This window comes from Pteropus medius, unplaced genomic scaffold (genome assembly GCF_902729225.1).
Source record: "Pteropus medius unplaced genomic scaffold, Ma_sr-lr_union100, whole genome shotgun sequence".
Classification (NCBI taxonomy): domain Eukaryota; kingdom Metazoa; phylum Chordata; class Mammalia; order Chiroptera; family Pteropodidae; genus Pteropus; species Pteropus medius.
This window is the reverse complement of record NW_024355203.1, coordinates 1,127,642-1,151,072: the sequence shown is the minus strand read 5'-3', so window position 1 is coordinate 1,151,072 and position 23,431 is coordinate 1,127,642. Positions and strand designations below refer to the sequence as shown.

Genomic DNA, 23,431 nt, shown 5'->3' with positions numbered 1-23,431 from the left:
CAGATTCTCCCCTAGAGCCTGCACCAAAAACACAGCCCTACCAACCTGTTCCTGACCTCCAGAAGTATAAGGTAAAAAATTTGTATTGTTTTAAGCCACTAAATTTTTGACGTTTTGTTAAAGCATCAAACAGGATACTAATATAACAGTGTACCTAATTTCAACACCACTTCATGGATTGCCTTCAAGATAATAGTAGACTGTCCGTGGATCAGGGATTCATCCTCAGGTCCTGCAGTGGTCATCTCTGTGCTGTCTAGAATGAACATCAATTCCTTAACATGACTTTAAATATCCACCATTGACTGACTCCTCACTGCAGCCCTCCAGTTTTTACCCTTCCCTTTAAATATATAGAAAAACAGTCTACTGCCATGCCACCCTGAACAAGCCCAATCCTGTCTGATCTCGGAAGCTAAGCAGGGTCGGGCCTGGTTAGTACTTGGATGGGAGACCACCTAGGAAGACTAGGTGCTGTAGGTGTAACAAATAAAAAATAAGGGATTGTAAGCTGACAAAGTCTTTGCAATCTGCAAGGTCAACCAAGTGTTGCCTCACCTAAAAAAGTAAATAACTTAATGAATGAATAAATAAATAATAAATAATATATCTTTTATTGTCCCCCATGATACAGTGTCACACTGCCATATTTATTAACTTGGAATATTCCCCTCCCCATTGAGATCTTATTGAACTCACAAGATTCATCCATATTGACTTTTATCTTCCCCATGTACATTCACCATGAACAAGTCATCAGTCTGCACGATTAATGTTAATCTATATCAACTTTATATAAAAGTGTAGTGACAACTAAAATGGAACAAGTAAGTCTACAGTGAAATTCATAGGTTTATCAGATGATCACTAAACAAAGATACAGGATTATTTTATTTTATTTATTAGCAGTAAGTTCTATTTGTTTGTTAGCCTTATTCTAATTAAAGACATCATTTCAAATGAATATTAAAATTATTCTAGACCTAATTTCAAATTTTATTTTAAAAAAAGATAAATAGAAGAGAATTTTTTCCAAGAAAAATTAAAGTGCATTTTTTTAAAAAACTTTATAAAGAAACAGAGCCTTAGAAATTTGGTCTTACAAGCTATCCCAAAGGAAAAAAAAGAGAAATGCTTCATACCTTTTGACATTTTCGACAAACTGGAAATAAACACATGGTAACATAATAAAAGGCAGATGCTGAGGGACTAGGTTGTCTCTTAATCATGTGGAATTAAGCTCAATGACTTCCAGGAATGCCCAAGAGAGCAGATACACATAAATCACACTGGCATGAGATGGAAACATCCCACCAGACTTTCTCACTCCTATTCAGTTAAATCTCACTTTCTTTACACACTAGCACAATTTCTTTTACTTAAACAAATGATGATCCAGAAATAAACACAAAGATTAGAACCTAAACTACCCTTACCTTTTTGTTGTTGTTGTTTTTACTTAAAGAAAACCAAAACTTTTAGTAACATATCCTAATGATTTATAAGTGTTTGGCCATAGTATTAGACTTATAATAAACACACAAATACTTATTTAAGAACAAGACATTCTTCTTAATAGCTAAACTAAATTATTCTTCTAAAAATTCAATTTGTTTGCTTCTAGTTCTATTTTTCAGAAATAACAAACACAAAGATGAGAACCTAAACTACCCTTATCTTTTATAAATTATTCGAGCTTAGAGTTACGAGTTTGGGCAAACCTCTTGAGAGACTTGCCGCCTTCCTCTTGCTGTCAGAAAGAACTGAATCTAAATCATTTTACATGAACAGGTGTCTACTGTCAGGTTCTAGAATGAAGAAAATATCAACCCCCTGTGGTAACCCTTTTACTCTCTAATAGCTGGCTGCTTTAGGTAGCTTATATATATACCTTAAATACCCACTAGAATAAGATGTATTCTTTGATTTTTATAATAGTCTCTAATTTTTCTCCATATGCTGCAATAACTGTAAACTTTTTTTTTAATACTGAAGTCACTTGCTTAGTTATTGTGTATCAGTAATCATGAACTACCCCCTTTTCATGGTGATCTGTATTAAACAACACAGTTAAAACCAATACATTTGCATGACAGTACCTCTTTAAAGCAGCAGTAAATGTAGTAAAATTCAAATAATTTAAATAATCATTTTTCCTTTCCTTCTAACAAATTATCACGTGCATTTCAAGCTCATGAAAACACTCATGATTTGCAAAGGCTCACTGTCTTCATATTAGCATGCCTTAGATACTGCTTATTCAGACTATATATTTTGCTTCAGTAGTCTCATATTATAAATTATACTAAATTCTATTCATAAAAAAACAGTTTTTCTTGAACGCTCTTTTATTTTTCTAATACTGTGTTGGTCGTGTAGCACCCTCACTGATGCAATCCAGCTTGAACATTAAAGCCATTATTCATTCATTCATGTAATATTACTTCATTAAGATATTTCATTGAACCTTGACTCTGAAACACACACCATATCTGGCACTGTAGATGTTATAAGCCTAGATAAATCATGGTCCTTGCACTTACCATCTTATATTCTAGGGATGGAAATGAGAGCAAAAAGAAACAGACAAAAGATCCAGATCCCTTTCTCTTCCCTCATCTCTACATCCGAGTCTCTCAAGCTTCATTTCTCTTCAGTGTCCCAAACCCTTGGGCCAAATCACAACTCACACTTTAGTTCCCCCAAAGTGCTTTACTCATACTTTGTACACAGTAGTCCCTCAACAGTTTATATTATTTCCCTCCCCCTGAATCCTATCCCAAATTCTCTTAGTTACACAAAATAAAAAGAACTATTTAAGAATAGCTGTTACTGAGACTATATTATCCTCTTGGAAAGACCTTGTAAAGACATAGCATTTCATAGACTGTAAGCCTTCAAATGAAGTAATGGCAGTATTTTTAGTTTAAAACTTCTACAAAGGCACAATTAATATATTCAAAATAGACTAATTTGCATACAAATACACTAATAAAGAAGAAGGAAGAATGGAAGATAGGGAGAAGAGGAGAGAAAGAGAGGCAGAGAGGAGAAAGAAAAAAGGAGGAAAAGAGAAGGAAAGGAGGGAGGGAGTGAGAAGGAGGGGGAAAAGAGAAAGGAATGGATGGGAAAGAAGGAAGGGAGAGACAGACACAGACAAACAAGAACATCAAGCTAACCTTTCTAAAATAGTTAAGATACAAAGACTTTCTAAGCAAACATTTGCTTTACATGTGGTTTTTGTACAGAATTCTACAAATGACAGCAACTGAAATGTTTACTTACTAAATTGCTACAACACTTCACACACTTGAGGAGGAATAGGTAATATTGATAGTCTTTGTCTTTTTCTTCAAGTGCTGCTTATGAAAACTAAAAACAATGTATAAAATTGTTCCAAGAGAAAAACCATTGCATAACAAATGCTGAATATCTCCTTCCATACATTAAGAGCCTTGAATCTAAATGTTTGCAAAACTTTAGAACATTACCTGAGAGACCAGATTCACAGATCCAAAGCTTGATTGTTATAATCATATACATACCCAAAGTGACATTTAAAACAAAGCATTGTAAAGTTTAATTTTTAATATTTCAGTCAAGAATGTTATGCTGTAACTGTCTCATTATAATTTGTTCATTAAATTAATAGCAATGGAGGTACTGGCCAATATGATAAAAAAATATATACATCTACGGCTTATGTATAAAGAGCTCCTATTGCTTTCAAATTAGTTCTGTTAATGAGAAACAAATACCTACTTCTAAACTTTTATGTAATGACCATATGTGTTTATCTAAAGTAAACACTATACATGATTAACATGCCATAAAAGTCAACATTACCATGTGCATTATAACCATATTTAATATGTTCTTGGTTATTAAAATATCTAGTTCTGATTTTCGAGTGGTCACAGTGAATTAAAAATAATATTCTACTAAAAGATGTATATGAAAAGCATTGGGTTTTGAACCATGTTTACTGACCTTCCAAAAAGATTTATAAAACTGAAAATAAAAAGAGAATTAAATGATAAGAAGAACAAAGATAAGTAGCTCTCTTAGTTAATATGTGAGATTGAACATCAAAAATTGATTTTTATTCCCTGGCCTTGATGCCTGTAAGTTTTATAGGTTGGGCTGGATGAGAAGACTGAGCCATTAATCTTTTAAAGAAAAAAATGCCAAGTGCAGTCCGCTTCTACTTGATCTATGGAATTCAGTAATAACACTCTTCAGTAAGCTACACATCTGCTTCTCTAAACAGAGGTGCAGGGTAACAGGCACCAGCTGAAATGAGCAAAGTAATATTATTTATTCCAAAACTACACACTCAATATTCAAAAATCAAACAAACTTCTATTCAGCTGGGTCTTAACATAGATACTGAGGGAAGCTATTTTAATTCACATTATACAGAAAAGTAAGCAAATCAAACACGTCGCTAAATCTCAGTACCTGCCTTAATTTTTCACATTTTGAAATAGAAAATACATGCGGTTTGAGAGGTTTTAAGTAGCAATATGACAATTATATTCGTAAATAGAACTAGGTCTCAGAACTTCTGCCAAACTTAGGGCAGTATTTTATTACCACCCTCCTAAAATAATTATGTCATTAAAATAAAAATTGAATCTGAGACAGGTCATTGAGTTTTCTGAGGTCTCTGGAGCAGGAGATATGAATTTTCCAACTGTCCCATATTTCTAGCTCTGTTCCCATGCTTCTCGAACATACAAAATAAGTCTCAGTTTAATATAAGTTTTTTCCTTAGAGTTTATATAGAATGGGCCTGTCACCACTATTTGATGATGGAAAAAAGTCACATTTGCATTTCAATAAATAATTAGCATAGAGCTGACATACACAAAAACGACTGAAAAAAAAAACAATTTTATGTAATCAAGTATAATCAGAAAAATGAAGTTTCTAAGATTCAATCAATATTTCTATTTTGGATAGCTTCATTTTGTTAAAATATTTATACAGATGAGTGTTTCTCTTCTATGTGGTCAGCATCTAAAACGTTCATTTTAAGTACTTTTAATGTAAGTTACTATTTTAGAAAATATCACTGTTGTAGAATTTATCAGCTTTCATCATGACTTACACCCCGTTCCACTTACTCTCACTTCCATGGGTATGCCCAAATTCCTTGCAAGTGGCAAAGAAATCAAGATATCTGCTATTTGCTAGTAATCCATTCAAATTACAAAAAAGCCACAATATTATAATCCTGCTTTATGGTTTTCTCTCATTCAAAAAGATTCACCAAGAAGAAAAGATAAAATAATGTATAAACATAGATTTTCACATTGCCTACAATCATATCAATGGCACACATAATAGGTATATAATAACCAAAAAGCTCTAGAGCCAACAGGCTCAGTTAAATTCCTTTTACGCTCAACCCTGCACCATCCCAAAGTACTCCTCAATTCCTCCCCACACTTCCTTGGAGTTGCTCTCTACTTTCCTTTCATGCGGCCTTTTTCACTACATAATCAATGTGAGTTTGAAGCTTCTTAACTTAAGGGACTGAGAATGGTTGCTGTAGCCCATCTCAGCCCTTTCATTCTCTCTCCTTTACGAATTCCAAAGATACATTTGTTCATGTGATATCATAACATTCTGCAGTTTCTTGTACATTATCTCTTCTTTTACCCAACTATCTCTCTAGAACTAATAAATAACACATCCTAGTTCCATCAACTAAACACAATACATTTCTCTTGCCATTACATCCAAAAGCTATAGCCTCAAAAATTCTGTAACCCCACATAAAATGTGTGTGGAAAGTCTTTCTAGTATCAGTGACTTATTAGATAAGATACAACTCCACATTGATAACAATGTTTATTCAATTGCCTTATATATTTCACTAGCTGTAAGTATCAACAGTTAACTTAAAATCAAGATGTCTGATAACGTAAAGTTTCCCATAAGTTTCACATTATTTTATTTAGCAACTCCATTCATATTACCATTCTATTTTACCTCTATATTTCCTACTAACATATTAGGAGATTTCTCCATTTTCTTTTAAGAACTCTGGTGCTTTCTTTAAAATCTGCAAAATAATTCACCAAATCAGCTGAAGTACAGCCCTAAAAAAAGTCTGCCCTAAGCATAGCTGACATTGGAATGGTAACAGTAAAAGTTAACATGAAAAAAATTTCATAATATTTCCATGCAAAAATTAAAATGACACTCATTATAAAAGAATTTCCTGAAAATCATGTGATAAAATTAAATCAAACTGCAAGGTTTTGCTATTGAATCCATTCCAATTCATAGTAACTAACAAAATAAGCCATCTTTTTTTCAACCTATTCCTGCTTTTCTAGTTCCCTATGAATATGCTCCACTCATTTAAAGATATAGCTACAATATTTCTGTAATATGAATTCTGGTTAATTCTCAGTCTCTCCACAAATGGCACGTGTGTAAACATAGCACCACCGATTTAAGCCATAAAAAAGAGAGAAAAGGAACACTGCTTACCAGAGCCTCTTTTGGTCACAACCTTCAAACTCTGAGTGAAAGTAGCATATAAGAGAATCAAGTATGGAATCGGAGCTTTCATCTTCCAGCTCTTAATGGCTGTTCCCTAAAGCAAAGATAGAAAAGAGAAAAATACAGTTTTAAAGATACAGATCAATATTATAAGATTTTTGTTAGACTTCTGATCATGCAAGATTGGGGCAATGAATTCCACAAAAGGAAAGAATATGAACAGGATCTGTGTACTCTATTTTCCTATATGCCGTGGTTCCTAACTTAAATCAAAACCAGTAATGTCAAAATTTCTCTAGGTCCCCTAAAATGTTTTAAAATCTTATGGTCACTTAAGGTTTAAAATTTTTCTCTATTTAGAGAATCTAATTGTATTTAGATAAGTGGAAACAATTCCTTCCAAAAGACTATTTTACTAACAACTTGTTTTCAATATAAATTGCCAAACACTGACATTTTTAATTTTCCGTGCTGCAACAGAATATGATTTTATTCAGTATCACTCTTTCCAACTGAGAAGAAATCATAAATTCTATACCTCTAAAGATTTAATTATAATTTTACGATTCTCTTTCAAAAACTCTAAAAGATACTTTGAGAGAATTTAAGACTGATTCTATTGAAAGAAAGTACACTGTCTATGAAAGCTACAGGAAGATACATTATTTCTTCCCATTACAAGGCTCTCAGAAGGATACTAGAAGGAACAGTAGCCTAGTGTTTGGATTTTAAAAGGGGGAAATATTTCATTTAAAATTAACTGAAATGAACATTGTCTTCCTCAGAAAATCATCCTTCTTTTTTTTTTTTATAGCAGAGCCGAAAGACTGAATTTCAAAAAGTAGCAAGTCAGAACACAGTTCAAAGATATTGTCAATCCATGACAGCACAAGTTTCTCTGTAAGACAGTTGAAGACTAATCATATTCAGCTTTCTATCACTATGACTTTATTAAAGATGAGAAAGCTGAAATGGTGATTTGACAGTCACATATTTCTCGCTCTCCTAGCACCTCAGATACCTCTGAATATTTTTCAATGACTAATTCATTCACATTAATAAACGTCTGTTAAAACACATTTTAATTCACAAAACAAAATCAAAATCCATTCACTTGCTGTAAAGTGTCACCATCCTTTTAGTCAGAAAGTCAGTGAATTTTTTAAATAAGCATTGTGAATAAGCTATTTTAATTCCAGCTCCTTTCAATGATGATAGCCTGTTTCAGTTTTCTAACCAAGGACTTTGAGTTCACATAAAGATATAAATGAAACCTAGTCGAAAAGCCAACTCATCAGCCACATCTGAAAAAATGCCACCTTAAGGGGCAAGCCTGAATCATGCATTCCTAAAGCCCCAATTCCATTTCTCAGCTACCACACTAACTGGAGCTGCAGGAAATCTTCAAGTTGATATCTGTAGCCTTCAGGTTAGCAGAGAGAATCAGTTCTTCTCTCAGTGTGAGTTTAATCAGCACTGTCCAAGAAACTCCAGGATCCAACTATACACTGCAAAACCTTACTGCTTAACTATCTTATTACTTTACTCTTGTTCAAAATACTATTTCTTTACTCATTTAATTTTTATAGGGCATACAGGCTAGTTTGTGATTCTATTTCTTAAAATTAAATTGCTTTGGAAAGCATCGATTTGGTAGCATCAAGATCCTTAATTGAATCCCTTGACACATTGTACATCAGGGAAAACAAAAAAGAATTACACAGCATTTCACAGATTTAACATCTTGGTCAATCTACAATAATCTTCATGAACCTCTGTATTTTATATTGAAAGGCAGATTAAGTATGTATACTCACAGGCATCCAAGCTTTGTTGTAATTGTTGCATAGTTAAAACTCTTACTCAGAAATCACAAAGCAAACTTTAAATAAACATTTACTGAGGTTCTCGTGTGGTTTCTTTTGTCACATAGTAGCTCATACTATCAATGATCTAATTTCAAGAAGCCATAATTTCTGGGTGGATGGACCTGAAATGATTCACCACTTGGCTTCATATAAACCACTATTAAATCTTATGCATATCACAGTGGTTATAAGCAATCAGCCTCTCTGGGTTCTTAACCCAGTTTTGCCACTTCTGAGCTGTGTGATTTGGGGCAAATAACTTCTCTGTGACTAGTTCCTTCATTTGTAAAATAGGTATTATTATGGTACATATAGCATAGTGCCTAGAAATACACTGGCGCCAAGAACAAACTAAATCATTGAAAGCTGCTGCTGTTATTATTTTATCGCAGTTGATTGTTGTTGCTATTATCATTATTAACAACACTATTACTGACTCAACTCACATCATCTCACCTGTGAAACTTTTTGTACATATCAGCTTTCTTTACATCCTACCCTACAGTATTAGCTTATCTCTTTAATTATATGTCTTTCTATTCTACCAAACTTGAAGTCCCTCCAGGGTAAATGTGTTTTATTCATCTTTTTATAACCAGTGTTCAACAAATGTTAGCTGAGAAAAATGAATGAATGAAAGACTGAATGTGGCTGCTGTTATCCACAGTTGAATTTTGGCATTCAAACTCATCATTTGATAAACACTTATTAAACATATATTAGTTACAAGATGCTGTGCTATGGTGCAGTAGGGACACAAAGACAATGTAATGCACCTAATAAAGAAGGCTCACAACCCAATAAAGGAGACAAATGCTTATCTATTTAATTAGACTGGCCCTAATGCCATATGGTAAGTATAATGTGCTGAGGGAGTAGAGGGAGGAATCTATTAATTGTGTTCCAGGTTGAGTCTGGTGAAGTCATAAGAAAGGGCTTTCAGAAGAAGAAACATCTCAGCTAGGTCATAAAAGAGAGACTTTCTAAGAGAAAGAGAATTCCATTTCTAGGGCAAAGGATAAGTGAGATTGTCAGTCTGGTAGGCAGAATAATGTCCACTCCCAAATGTACCCATGTTTGAATTTCTGGATCCTATAAATATGTTACCTTGTATGGCAAAGGGACTTTACAGATGTGGTTTAAGGATTCTGAAATGGTAGATTATGATTTGGGCAAGCCCAATACAATCCTTATAAAAGAGCAGTACCAGAATCAGATTCAGAGAGAGAAAATGTAAGGATGAAAGCCAAGGTCAGAGATTGGAGTGATGTACTTTGAATGTGGAGGAATGAGGCATGTGCCAAGGAATGTACGTAGCCTCTAGAAGCTGGAAACGAAAAGGAAAGAGATTGTCCCCTAGATCCTCCAGAAGAAATGCAGGAATGTCAACGCCTTGATTTTAGCCAAGTGAGTCCAATGCATTTTGGACTTCTGACCACCAGAACTATAAGATTAAAATTTTGTGTTGTTTTAAGCCACTAAGCAACAATAGGAAATTGTTACAGCAAAAATGTGAAATGATAAGTTTCAAGAATAGTGTAAATAGACCACAGGTTGGGGGCTGTAGTGACAGAAGTTGAAGATGTCTATGTAGGATTGTTAATAACAAAATATGCTAAGTACGAAGTTAGGACTTTCCCTTCATGCCCCACATGATGTTTTTCACTCATATTTTAACTTCATCCAATGATACTTCAGGCACCTTCACTTTCTTTACCATTTTTTAAATCATAGAAACAATATGTATATTGAATACATTTCCTCAGAATACCCATGATGGCTCACCTAATATTCTGATTTGCCCCTTTCACACACTCCTAAGATTCTTTGCAATACATACAATGAAGAATCAATGGATGCTTATTGGTGAATAATCTGAACTGTTTTAGAAAGCAAAGTTTGAAAGTGAAAGAAACTAGTTATCAGGCAGTGGTACAGGAAGATGAAAAAGAGGGTCCACCTTAATGCTGTAGTGGTGAATATTGGGAGAGCAGGATGGACTCAGGAATAGAATTTAGTGACATATTTTTTTAAAGTGGCATTAAAAGGAAGCTTCAAAAGTGGATCTGATGCATATAGTTTGAGCGACTAGGTCTATTATGATACTATTCACTAATATGTAGAAATAGAAAAGATATTTGGGGCAATGAGGGTGGAGAAATATACAAAATTACATTTGAAGCATGTAGATTTTAAATTGTCTGTGGAATTCCCTGTTAAAATTGTCTTGTAGTTAATTGAAATTATTAGCCAGAAGCTCAGTGGAGACATGGAAGATAACAACATTGTAATTGTAACTGAAGTTAAAGACATGGGTTAGGATAAACAAGGAAGAAAGTACAAATAATAAAGAAGGCTTACGCATCCAACTCAGGAGCCTACCAGTATATATGAGACAGGCAAAAGGAATCAAAACAGAGAAAAAGGGAAAACATTAGGCTTTAAAGGGAATGTGAATCAGGAAAGAGTTGGGCCAATGAAGCAAGCAAGGATATTTAAGGACACAATCAACAGAGTTTATGTATTGTAAGCATAAAGAAACAACTGCTTTAGAATTAAGATGCTTCTGGTGATATTGGCCAGTTTTTAGTGGGACAAATGGGGGCATAATCAGAAAATTGAAGGAGGAAAATTAGCTTCATTGGCTTGTTTCTGAATGGTAGGTAAGTTTGGAAGTAAAATAGAGGGACTCTGTAATCATTTGTTTTACTCTACTTACACAGTAGAGAATTGGTTTTAGAATAAGAATGAACTAGATTAAGAGTCTTACCTTATGTTAGGTTACAGAAGCTATTTCATCTCTACACGTCCTGGTTTTATTAGCTACAAAGCATGGACATAAGTACTTGCCAGATGTATTTCATTTCAGTTTATTTCATTTCTGATCTACTTTTCCCAACACACTGAGGCAGTAAATATATTTCAAAGTTTTACAGCCTTTAAATAATTGCCTTTATGGTAGCTACCAGAGTATTTAACAATGACATTTAACTGTAGACATTTTTAAATGCTAGCTCTTTTCCTATATCTTCTTTCCATTCCTGGCTAGTATGTAATAATTACTTATTCTAAAAAAAATGATCCATTATATTTTATTTAATCCTTAAAGCTTTTACATTGCCAAACACAAGATTGTACCAGTCATTTTCTTCACTCTAATCAAAGTATAATTAAACTATCCATTTGTGCATGAAACAAAGTATTTTACCAAGTACACCATTTACATAAAGCAATGCATGTTAAAGTTGTGAAATAGATTCCCTAAGGAGACGATAACAGAGGCTCTGAAAGACTCTGCAAATAAAACGTTACCAGAAAAAGACCAGACAAATTGGTGTAGATGATAGAGGCTTTGTTCATTTCCTCTTGCGACCACATCAAAGTTGTGACAGAAACAAGGCACAAACAGCAAGCAGAGTTGGCTGGGGTCTAGATGAACAGAAGCCCTACAACTAGGGAGAAAAATAAGAAATCACCCTGCCATGGTTGGAGGTAGGAGAGAGCGAAGATGCAAGGCTGCTGGATCCCCAGTGGCTCAGTGGGACAGAGACTGTGGCAGCAACAGCTGCAGACACCTTTTACAGGGCCCATGTCTGCAATTGGACTTCATGGTGACAGACTTACTCACTATAAGTACCACCTCCGGGTAGGCTGGTCAGGGGGCACCAGGGACTTACAGGAGGACACTGAGTTGCTGGAGCAAGGGCTGGAGGCAAGACTCTCTCCTGGGCAGAAGTGCTGGTGGTATCCATTGTTCCTCTCTTGAGCCCTCCCCTACTCCCAGTGTGTGGACTCAGCATTGCCATAGCTGAAACTTCAACAAACTGGATAACAGAGGTAGCTCCACCCAAAGGATTTCCTGAAACTCCGCCTCCTCCAACTCACAGTCCCACCCAAGCAACATCCAGGTGTGTCCTCTGCAAGTCAGGTGCTCCTTGCTGAACAGCACCAAGACTCATACTGGTGGCAGCTGGCCTCGGTTTCTGGTGTGGCCTCTTGAGGAAACTATAAGAACAGCATCTGTGAATTGCTTGCTGAATCTTAACAGGTGGCCCCAGAGGGACAAAGGCTGGGATTAAACTTGACCTGCAGCTGAATCCCTTTCAGGACTGTATCACTAGACATCTACTACACAAAGTCACGCTAGTAAAACCAGAAAACTTAGTTTTGCTTAGTACATAGAAACAGACACAGAAAGGCAGCCAAAATGGGAAGACAAAGAAGCAGAACCCATAGGAAAGAAAAGAACAGAGATCCAGGAATAATGGGGTCAAGCAATCTAAAAGATGCAGAGTTCAAAACACTGGTTATAAAGATGCTCAATGAACTTAGGAGAAGTGCAGATTAATTAAGTGAGAACTTTAACAAAGAGATAAAACACATAAAAATGGAAATGGAAATTACAAAAGGGAACCAGTCAGAAATGAAGAACCCATTATCTGAGATGAAGAGTATATTAGAGGGAATCAACAGAGTGGATAAAGAAGAGGATCGAACCACCAACATAGAGGATGGAGAAGTGAAGGACACTCAATCAGAATGGCAAGAAAAAGAAGCCAAGAATATTGTAATAATCTAAGGAGCCTATGGGACAAAATTAAATGTAAAAAAAATCCAGGTCATAGGGGTACCTGAAGGAAAACAAGAAGTTGAAGAGCTATTTGAAGAAATAATGATGGAAAACTTCCCTAACCCAGTGAAGGAAATAAATAGACATACAATCTCAGGAAACTCAGAGAGTCCCCAAAAAAGATGAACTCAAAGAGGCCCATACCAAAACACATTATAATTAAAATGCCAAAGTATAAATACAAAGAGAATATTAAAAGCAGCAAGAGAAAAGCAATTAGTTACCTACAAGGGAGCACACATAAGACTAGCAGCTGATTTCTCAAAAGAAACTTTGCAGGACAGAAGGGCTTGGAACAAAATATTCGATGTGATGAAAACTCAGGATATACAACTGAGAATACTTTATCCAGCAAAGCTATCATTTAGTCGACAAATAAAGATTTGCCCAAACAAAAATAAGCTAAAGGAATTCATGACCATCAAGCCAGTATGACAGGAAATGTTGGAGGGACTTCTTTAAGAAGAAAAAAACGTACCAAAAAAAGGAATAAATAATGGTAATAACTACATTCCTATCAACAAGTAACTCAGACGGAAAAGAATTAAGTTCTCCAACCAAAAGAATGGATAAGGAAACAAGACCACTACATATGCTGCCTACAAGAGACTGACTTCAGATTAAAAGATACACACAGACTAAAAGGAAGGAAATGGAAAAAGATATTTTCTTGCTGGATCTAGAGGGTATTGTGCTGAATGAAGTAAGTCAGATAAAGATAAATACCACATGATTTTACATACATGTGGAATCTAAAGAACAAAATAAACAAACAACAACAAAAATGGAAACAAACTCAGATATGAAGAATATTTTGAGGGCTACCTGATGGGAGAGGAGTTGAGGGGGATGGTGAAAAGAGCAGAGAGATTAAGAAGCACTAAAGGATAATTACAAAAAAAGTCATAGAAATAAAAAGTGTAGCATAAGAAAACAGTCAACAATGTTGTAATAAATATGAAAGGATGAGGGCACTAGATTTAGTGGGGTGATTGCTTTGTGAGTTATATCGATCTCTAATCACTATGTTATACAACTGAAATGAATACATTATTGTATGCCAACTATAATCAAAAAAACTCATTGAATTGTACAATTTAAATATGAGCAACTAGTTTTCTATTATATTTTAATAAAGCTGGAGAAGAGAAAAGTTACCAAAAAAGCACAATATTTAAAATATAAGGAACAAGTTTAACTTGTTCCTTATATCATGAACCTGTGACAATTAACTTGAGAAAAATCAACTGTTCACAAATTATGAAGATTTATATACATTTATTTTATTTTATTTTTTTAGTTCCTACCATGTTTCAGATGTTCTCCTAAGTACTGGAGATATAAAATTAAGAAATGGTTACTGTGGCAAGGATCACATGGAAATCAACAATTATAGTAAAGAGAGCACTGTTATAAGAATTATCAAGTCTATGGAAAGTCCTCAGTGCAGTCTGGAAAAGTCATGAAAACTTTCTCAGAGGAGGGTAACATTTGGGCTGTCTTTGGACCATGGTGGAAAGTGTTTAAACAGTGAAGGGCAGCAGGTTACAAGTAGAGAAGGACAAAAGAGTACATAGTATATTTGAAAATCCACTAGTAAAAATAAAATTATATACTTGACGATCTATTCAATACAGGTTGGTGAGTAGGAGGGAGTATACATTTAGATGATCAAAAATAAGTTTTAAGTCACTAGGGTCAGTTTTTACAAATTGGCCCAGACACAGTTCTAGTTGTTTTTTTTGTTAACACAATCCTAACCAGAAGATTATTCATTAATTGTAGAGCCTGGCTGGCAAGGGAATATTAAGGTTCCAGATCTTATAACCCAGCTTTTATACTGATCTCCAAAAGTTAATTCATAATCTCACTAAAAGGCTAAGGTGACGATAAAATATTTTAGCCATATGGTCCTTGACAAATTCTTCTATAAAAAAAAAAATGAAGAATATAATACTCAATAGTCAAATAATCCTATCCAAAATGCGAGTTTTCCTTATTTAAATATTGTTCTGAGAATTACACACCAGAGTAGTTTGTACTAGAACAACCTGGCATAAAATGCTAGAATGTCCTGCAAACCAAAAGAGTGGAGTAGTAGCTGCAGTTAATGAGATAATTGACACACCTACTGGGTGGCATTAGTTGAAGCTAAAAACTTGTAGAAGGACCCTGTAAGGAAAGGGCTGACTCGATTCTCATGAAGTCTGGACCCTACTCTTCAGAAGATGGAAAGCCAATGGTGTTTAAGAAACTGAGTGTCATAACAAGAGTTGACTTAACGTCTATTTAATCTACTAAGAAGACCAATAAAATAAAATCAAAAGTGAAAAAGAGGTGATACAAAATATACAATGACAATAAACATTTAGATTACTTTCAATTTTACTAAATATGAAAATTCTATAGAACAGATGGTGTTTTGAGACTATTAATTACCAAAATTTACTAAACAAAAGAAAAATATGAATCAAAAACATTTTAAAGTTCTAAATACCATTAAGTATAAACTCTAAATATTTCTGACTACAGAAAATAACACAGATGAGTACTTTCAAACTTTCAAATAATACAGTGTGTTACAAGGAACATAAAACCATGATTATGGTTGTAAAAACATAGAAAACATTGAAAAATTGACAAAATAAGTTATCAGAATAGAAATAATTTAATAAACTTTATAAAACTAGAAAAATACTGGCAAGAGTAGTTAATGTTACCACTATATTTAGCATTAATCTAGAAATCTTAGGCAGCGAAATGGCCTAGGAAGTAAGAATAACAGCTATAAATATAAATATTAGAAAAGAGAAATACAAAATATTTATTATTCATAGGTTATAGTTATAAATTTTTAGAATATTATAAATTATTATCACTATAAATGGAGAAAAAGAATGTACCCCAAGATGAAAATATTGAGCACTTTGTCAATTACTAACAAAAACTGTCAAATTTTTCCAAATTGATATTATTCACTTCTAGTCAAAATTCAGATGGAATTTTTGTTTTGTTTCTTGAAAAATTAACTCTAAAATTGGAATGGAAGAATAAACAAGACAGAAATTTAGGAAAAAAGAAGAATTTAGTAGGACTTGCCCTGGAAGATACCAAAATGCATTTTAATTTTAGTTGAAGTATACAATACAGCCACAAAATTTTGATAGACTTAACAATGAAAGGTATATACACTCTGAACCAGATATGAGAATATATAAAATAAACGATAAGAGAATATAACATTGAATAGACAAATGAAATCTGTCTGTGGTAGTAAAAATTCTGATATGGCCTCCATGATTCCCAACCCCTGGTGTTCAACCCTGTAGAATCCCCTCACTTTGAGAATGGGTGAGGCCTATAAATATGACGGGGTATCACTCCCATGATTATGGCAAAACTGAAGATGTTTTATAGTTGTGAATAAATCAACTAACCAGTTGATCTAAAATTAATCAAAAAGATTACACTGGATGGGCCCAGCCTAATCAGGTGACCTTTTAAAAGACGGTCTAGAGGTCATAGAAATAAGATGTCAGAGAAACATGAAGCAACAAAGATGCTCTTCTACTGGCCTTGAAGGGAAAAACTGCCATATTGTGGAGAGAGCCACAAGTCATGGAATGGTATTCGGCCTATAGGAGCTGAGGGCCTCAGTCCTATGACCACAAGGAACTGAATTCTGCCAACGACCACATGAACTTGGAAGAGGACTCAAAGTCTCAGATGAGAGTTCAGGCTGGCTGATACCTTGATTTCAGTCTTGTGAGACACTAAGAAGGAACCCAACTGATCTATGCCCAGACTCTTGACCCATGAAAGCTGTGTGATAATATATTTGTGTAGTTTTAAGCTGCTAAATTTGTAGTATTTTGTTATGCAGTAACAGGTAATATATTACCTTAAATAATCATAAATCCAGAGACTTATGTAAAGAGATATTTAATAAAGCATTATTAAAGTATATCATTAAAATAAATTATAGAGAATACCTATAAGATAAAATATTATTTAGCCTTCAGAAATATTTTTGAAGTTAATCACTTGAAAAAATAGCCACAAAATGTTAAGAGATAAAAGCAGAATACAACCCAATATAGAGAGCATATTTCTTATTATGAATAATATGAATATAGATAACAGAAAAAAATTACATCACAGCATATAATATGGTCTTTGTAATCTTAAATAATTATACTGATTTTGATTTTTCTCCGTATCACTATGTTTGTCCAAGTTAAAAAAATGAACATGAACTGCTTTTATAAAAATACATGTTTTTCTATCATTTACAAATTTCCTTACAAAAAGTTTTAAGGTTTAAAGCATCCATCAACCCATGAATGGATAAAGAAAATGTGAGATGCGCACACACACAAAACGCCAAGACATCAGACACACACACACACACACATACACACACACACAATGAAATACATTCAGCCTTAAAAAAAACAAAGGAAATCTTTTAATTTGTGACAACATAAATGGACCTTGAGGGTATTATGCTAAGTGAAATAAGCCAGGCAGAGAAAGACAAACACTACGTGACTTCACTCATGTGTAGAATCTGAGAAAGTCAAACTCATAGAGGCCGAGTAAAATGGTTGTTACCAGAGGCCTGGAAGTTAGGGAAATGAGGAGATATTGATCAGAATACAACATTTCAGTTATACAAGAAGAATAAATTCTAGAGATTTAATGAACTACATAGTGACTATAATTAATAAAAATGCATTTTATACTGAAAATTTGCTGAAAGAATAAATCAAATATTATCACCACACAAAAAATAATGACAGCTCTGGTAGGTGACAGATGGATATGTTAGTTCGCTTGACTATGATAATCATTTCACAATGTATATGTATATAAAATCATCAATTGCACACCTTAAATATATATAATTTTTATTTGTCAACTATACCTCAATAAAGCTGGAAAAATTTTAAAAAATAACAGTTTTTACAGAATCAAATTATCTCAAATTTTTCAAGAATCTGACTTACTATTATCTTAATTCTACAAGTCAAAATCACAATTCTCAATCCAAGAGTCATCCAGATAAACCACATTGTGCTATTTGCCACTACAACAATTTGCAATATTCTCGGTCATAAGATCCACTTTAATGGCTCATTAATAAAAATGCTAGGATAGCAATCAGAATCTAATTAAAATAGATTCTGGGCGCACACACACACACGCACACACACTCTTTCTGCTCTGTTTACAATACCCATTAAATTGTTCCAAGCAGATAATAAGCCTTAAGTATTTACTGTATAATTGAAAGAATGAAATGTATACCATAGAAGAGTTATTTTCACAAATACATCCATACGTTAGTACTTTAAGGAAATACTTGAAACTCTAGAATGCATAAGAGAGATTATTGGATATCCTTTTGATGAAAAGTTGGAGCCTTTGGTGTTTATCCAATCCTATATGTACACCTCTGTCTTTAGATACACTATTTTAAAACTCCGAGAAGATAAACTTCTAGAAAGCTAAAAGTGATACAAATAATTTGTGTCCAAAAAAATGCAAATTATTTGTGTCTGGTGGGATACACTGATTATCGCCCTATGTATAGACTGGTTGTGGTAGATCTATTCCAAAATTCCTCTACTGCATACAAATTTGTGGTTCTTTCACATTTCTTCTGGACCAATTGTAACATCTCTTCTAGTTCCTTCATTATTAGTAAATTAAGTAAATCTTTAACACGTGTTCATTTTACATCTTTCAGTCATAATTTTTTTGAAAATTACTTTATAACTGCATTCATTTATGATAATAAAGTTAGTCAATGAATGCTTGAGATAAGGAGAGTATTTTTTAAAGTTTCAAGAAGAAATTACAATAAACTACTTTTGGTAAGATTTCCTATTCTAGTGAGTGTTTAGTATCATGGTGTTTTAATCAGAAGCCACATGATAAAGACACTGTCAGGGCAGTTATATAAGAGATCAGTGGAATTGCAGAGATGTACAGAAAAAGTCTATTTCCATAACATTATCATCAACAGGAACTAAACATATTTTGAGACATTAGGCTTTTTTCTCAGCTTTGGAAAGGCAGAAGAACTATCTACCCATCTGACAGGAAGGTGGCTGGGACGCAGCTTCCCAGAAAATGTCTTCAATATTGAGGTCATTTGAAATTTATGCAATCATCCTTTGCAAAGTCTAGAGTTGCTTAGTGTTATCAGGTATAGCTTAGAAAATCCCTGGCACTAGCTGATGTTTGTTTACACAGACAGACCCGAAGAAATATACAGTGAAGGTGGTTAAGTGCATATAATCAAGACTAAATCTGCCTGTGTTTGAAGCCCAGCTCAACTTTTTACCAGCTGTGCAAACTTGGACAAATTAATAATACTTAATATCTCTAGACCTCTGTCCTCTCACCTGTAAATTGGGCAGGGGAATGTCTTCCCCTCAGAGGATTACTGCAAAAATCAAATACAATAATGCCTGATTAGCAATAAACATTGGTGTACAATTGGGTGCATATTACCCTTGATTGTTGTAAGCCACAGAACATTTACAGGGCTGTGTGGATAACTATAGCCTTAATTGAGTAAACTATATGTAGTAATTCCAAATTTAAATTACTGGAAATTATTGGGGAAATGAGAATATTCCATGTGCTACCAGAAAATTCTATAAAATTCGATATAACTCATACTTATTTGGTGACAAGAAAAATCCAGTAAATGGTTGAACCTGACTAGCTCAAATGGAAAGCGCACTGTGTACCAGAATAGAGAGCATAAATAAAAACATGATACAGTTTCCATCTACCACCTTTCTAATTCACTTGTCTTAAGCCTTTCGTATTCATCATGTCCTCCACTGTAATTCGGCTGCAAAAGCTCACACTAAAGAAATTTTGGGGTTCCAAAGCCAGCAGATTGGATGAGGCAAGTGACAAAGCCAGGGAGGAAAAACAAATCTATTCCATCATTGATCTTGTGAGCTGCAAACATGATCCTAGCTGAGTGGATTTGCCCTCCTTTGTGAGTTCTTCCTGCCCAATACATTTAACAAAGAATTGGATAAACCTGCCTCTTATCACATTTCTGTGTGTTTAAAATTCTACAGGTTGAAGAAACTGCATCTCTCAAGAAAAATTGGCTTTATGTTAATTAGAATTCCAAAATTTGATGTCTGTCATATGTGGCAAAAAGTTTTTAAAAGTTTTATTTTTTTTTCCATTTAAACTCAATATAGCCACAGTTATAACAAGGTCTGAGGAGAATAAGATAGTGAGAGAAAAGCTAAGGAAGGCAGTGCTCCTCAGCCTTGGTCACACCTTGGCTGGGGTGCTATCGAAGAGACTAATGACCCAGGTGATGCTCAAACCACTGGTCCATCGACCACACTTCGAAAAGCAAAGGTCTAAGCAATAGTACTTTTTCAAGTTCCCTATAACAGGGTTTCTCAACACTGCTGTTATTAACACTCTGGGCCAGGTAATTCTCCATTGTGGAGGGCCGTCCTGTGTGTTGTAGGATGTTTAGTGGCATCTATGGTCTGTACCCACTAGATGCCAGTAGAACCTTCTCCAAGTTGTCATAATCAGAAATGTCTCCAGATATTGCCAAATGATCTGTGGCATGACTGGTACCTCCATATCACAATTTAATCACTAGTCAGAATAATCAGCTCTATCAGACAGAAAAATCAGTTCTGAGGCTATGAAACACAGCAAAATTTGTTATGTTTTATAAAATGCTTAGTACCCACCCCTGGGTACTCATTAAAAACATGACAACCAAAGCTGACAGAAAAAGAAATATAAGCATTTGTCCTATGCGTCAATAGGTCAATAGAATCTTCTTACAAAGGAAACAAAATGCAACGGAAAGCTTTGTGTTCGTTTAAAATAACTGTTAAAATTAAAATACAGTGAATGCATTTGTGCTAGACAGAATAATGGCCCCCAAAGATACACCCTAATCCCCAGGATCATTAAATATGTTACCTTTCATGGGAAAAGGGACTTTGCAGATGTGATTCATTTAAAGATCCTGACATGGGGAGATTATCCTGGATTCCAAGGTAGGTCAAATATAATCACAAGAGTTTTTTTTAAGAGGATGACGAAAGTATTAAATTTAGGGAGAAGGCCATGTGATAATGGAAGCAAAGATTTGAGTGCCGAAGCCATGAACCAAGGAATGTCAGCAACCACTAGCAGCTGCAAGAGCCAAGGAATGGATTCTACCCTGAAGCACCCCCCAAAAAAACCAGCCCTGCTATTTATAGCCTTGTAAGACTCAGTCTATACTTCCAACCTCCACAACTGAAAGAGAATAAATCTGTGTTGCTTTGAACCACAAAGTTTGTGATAAATTGTTTCAGCAGTAACAGGAAGCTAGTACAATACTGAAGAAGCCAGAAACTTATAAGGAATAGTTACTTTATCACTAGCATTTGTGGATAATTGTAGTAATTATTTATACTTTCGTATCTGATTTTGCATATATTTTCAATGTTTATCAATAACATTAACCTATGTTGAGCACTTCCTTCATGCCAGTCATGTATCTAAGTACTTTACACAGACCATTTTGTTAATCCTTACAAATTTTCAATCAGATAGATGCTACTGCTGTCTATATAAATTATCTTTCTCAAAGTTGCACAGATAGAAAATTAGTTTCCTTGTCTTCTTTTGACAATATTTTAAATAGTCAGTAATAAGTAAAAGAGTTAGTTCTTAGAACTCCGATCCAAATATACCAATAAACAAAAACACAAATGATCCATATCCAATGATCTACCTTCAGACAGTGCTATTTCTTTGGACAGTGTGTGCTTACAGAGTCTGTGCATGAACTGAAATTCTTTCCATGTGACATTTATGTGGTTTTCAACTAGGTATTTGCTATAGTCACTCAACTCAAAGGTTTTCACTATCTGAGGCTCCTGCTTCTTTATCACAGGAGTTGCACTATCTCCTCAAAGAGAATATAAATTGCTTTTATGCCTGTCTGAGTTGGTTGCTTCTTAACTTCCCAGCATACAGTTTTCCTTGCTTGGAATTCTTTAACAATCGGAATTCAATTTCTATGAATTGAATTCTTAGATTGACTATTCTTCCTACCACATATAAAAATACTACACATAAATTGTTACCTCCACACACTCAGAAGATCAGAGGTAAATCAGCATTTAGTATCAATTACACCCCAGAACCTATTTAGCAATTCTGCATATACTCTTCCTCTCTGAGGTTTTAATGGGTATATAAACTCATTAACCAACATATGCCATGTACTATCTTAGATAACAGGAAACGAGAGAGTTCAAGACCTTTCCTTCATCAAGTTTACATTCTTTCCAGGCAAAACAGAAGCGATCAGTCAAGTAAGGAATATATTTCATTTAATGATAAATTTTGTGAGGAAAATTAAATAGAACTGTAGGATAGAGAGTTATAGAAGTTACTGCTTTAATTTCTCCAAGGTCTTGCCTATTATAATTTAGGACTTAAATCATGAGAAAGAGGCAGTCACATGTGGATATTTGAGGGTGGGAGGGAGAACATCCCAGGAAGAGGAAGAGCATGTGCAAAGGTCATGAGACCAGAATAAGCTTGGCATACTTGTATGACACAAAGGTCAATATGTTTGGAGCAGACTGTAAAAAAGGGAGAGTGGACTTAGGTAAGGTCTGAAGAACAGGCTGTGCCAATTCAAGTAGCGACTTGTACCTTATTTTATTTGTTGGGAAAAGTCATTCAGAATTTAAAGAAGGGACTGTTGTGTGTTGAACTGTGTTAACCCAAAACATATGTTGAAATCCTAACTGTAGATACCTATATATATTTGGGAATAGGGTCTTTGCAGATATTACCAAATTGAGGTCATACTGGATTAGCATAGACTGCCAAATCTAATTACTGGGGTCTTTAAAATGAGAGACAGACACTCGCAGGTAGGAAGGCCATGTGACAATGGAGGCAGAGACTGGAGTGATGTGTCTACAAGCCAAGGAATGCCAAAAATTGCTGATAACCACAAGAAGCTAGAAAGAGGCAAGGAAGGATCATCCCCTAAAGATTTCAGAGACCGCGTGGCCCGGCTAACACCCTAATTTTGGACTTCTGTCTTCCAGAACTGTGAGAATAAATTTCAGTTGTTTTAATCCACCCAGTTTGTAGCAATTTGTTGCTGCAGTCTGAGGAAACTAATACAGGTACTAATAAGATAATATACATTATTTAAAAATTCTCCTTGACTACCACGTGAAGAAAAGACTATAATAGAACAATTTTTTTTTTAAAAAAAGATACTGATTAGGTTGGAGGCTAATGCAGTAGTTCAGACAAAAACTGATACTAGCTTAGACTAGAGTTTTAATAAAGGTAATGGTGAGAAATCATCAGATTTGTATAAAAT

At 34.4% G+C, this 23,431-nt stretch overlaps 1 protein-coding gene and 1 pseudogene across 1 annotated transcript in view; one reads left to right on the top strand and one right to left on the bottom strand.

The window, feature by feature from the left end:
* IL1RAPL1 (interleukin 1 receptor accessory protein like 1) overlaps nt 1-23,431 on the bottom strand; it is a 1,227,390-nt gene that overhangs the window by 1,038,234 nt on the left and 165,725 nt on the right. The window contains exon 2 of the mRNA XM_039857239.1: nt 6,508-6,613. Within this exon, the coding sequence (XP_039713173.1) occupies nt 6,508-6,589 (82 nt within the window). The 5' untranslated portion in view covers nt 6,590-6,613. The remainder of the gene's footprint in view (nt 1-6,507; nt 6,614-23,431) is intronic.
* Nucleotides 365-483, top strand: LOC120598466 (uncharacterized; annotated as a pseudogene).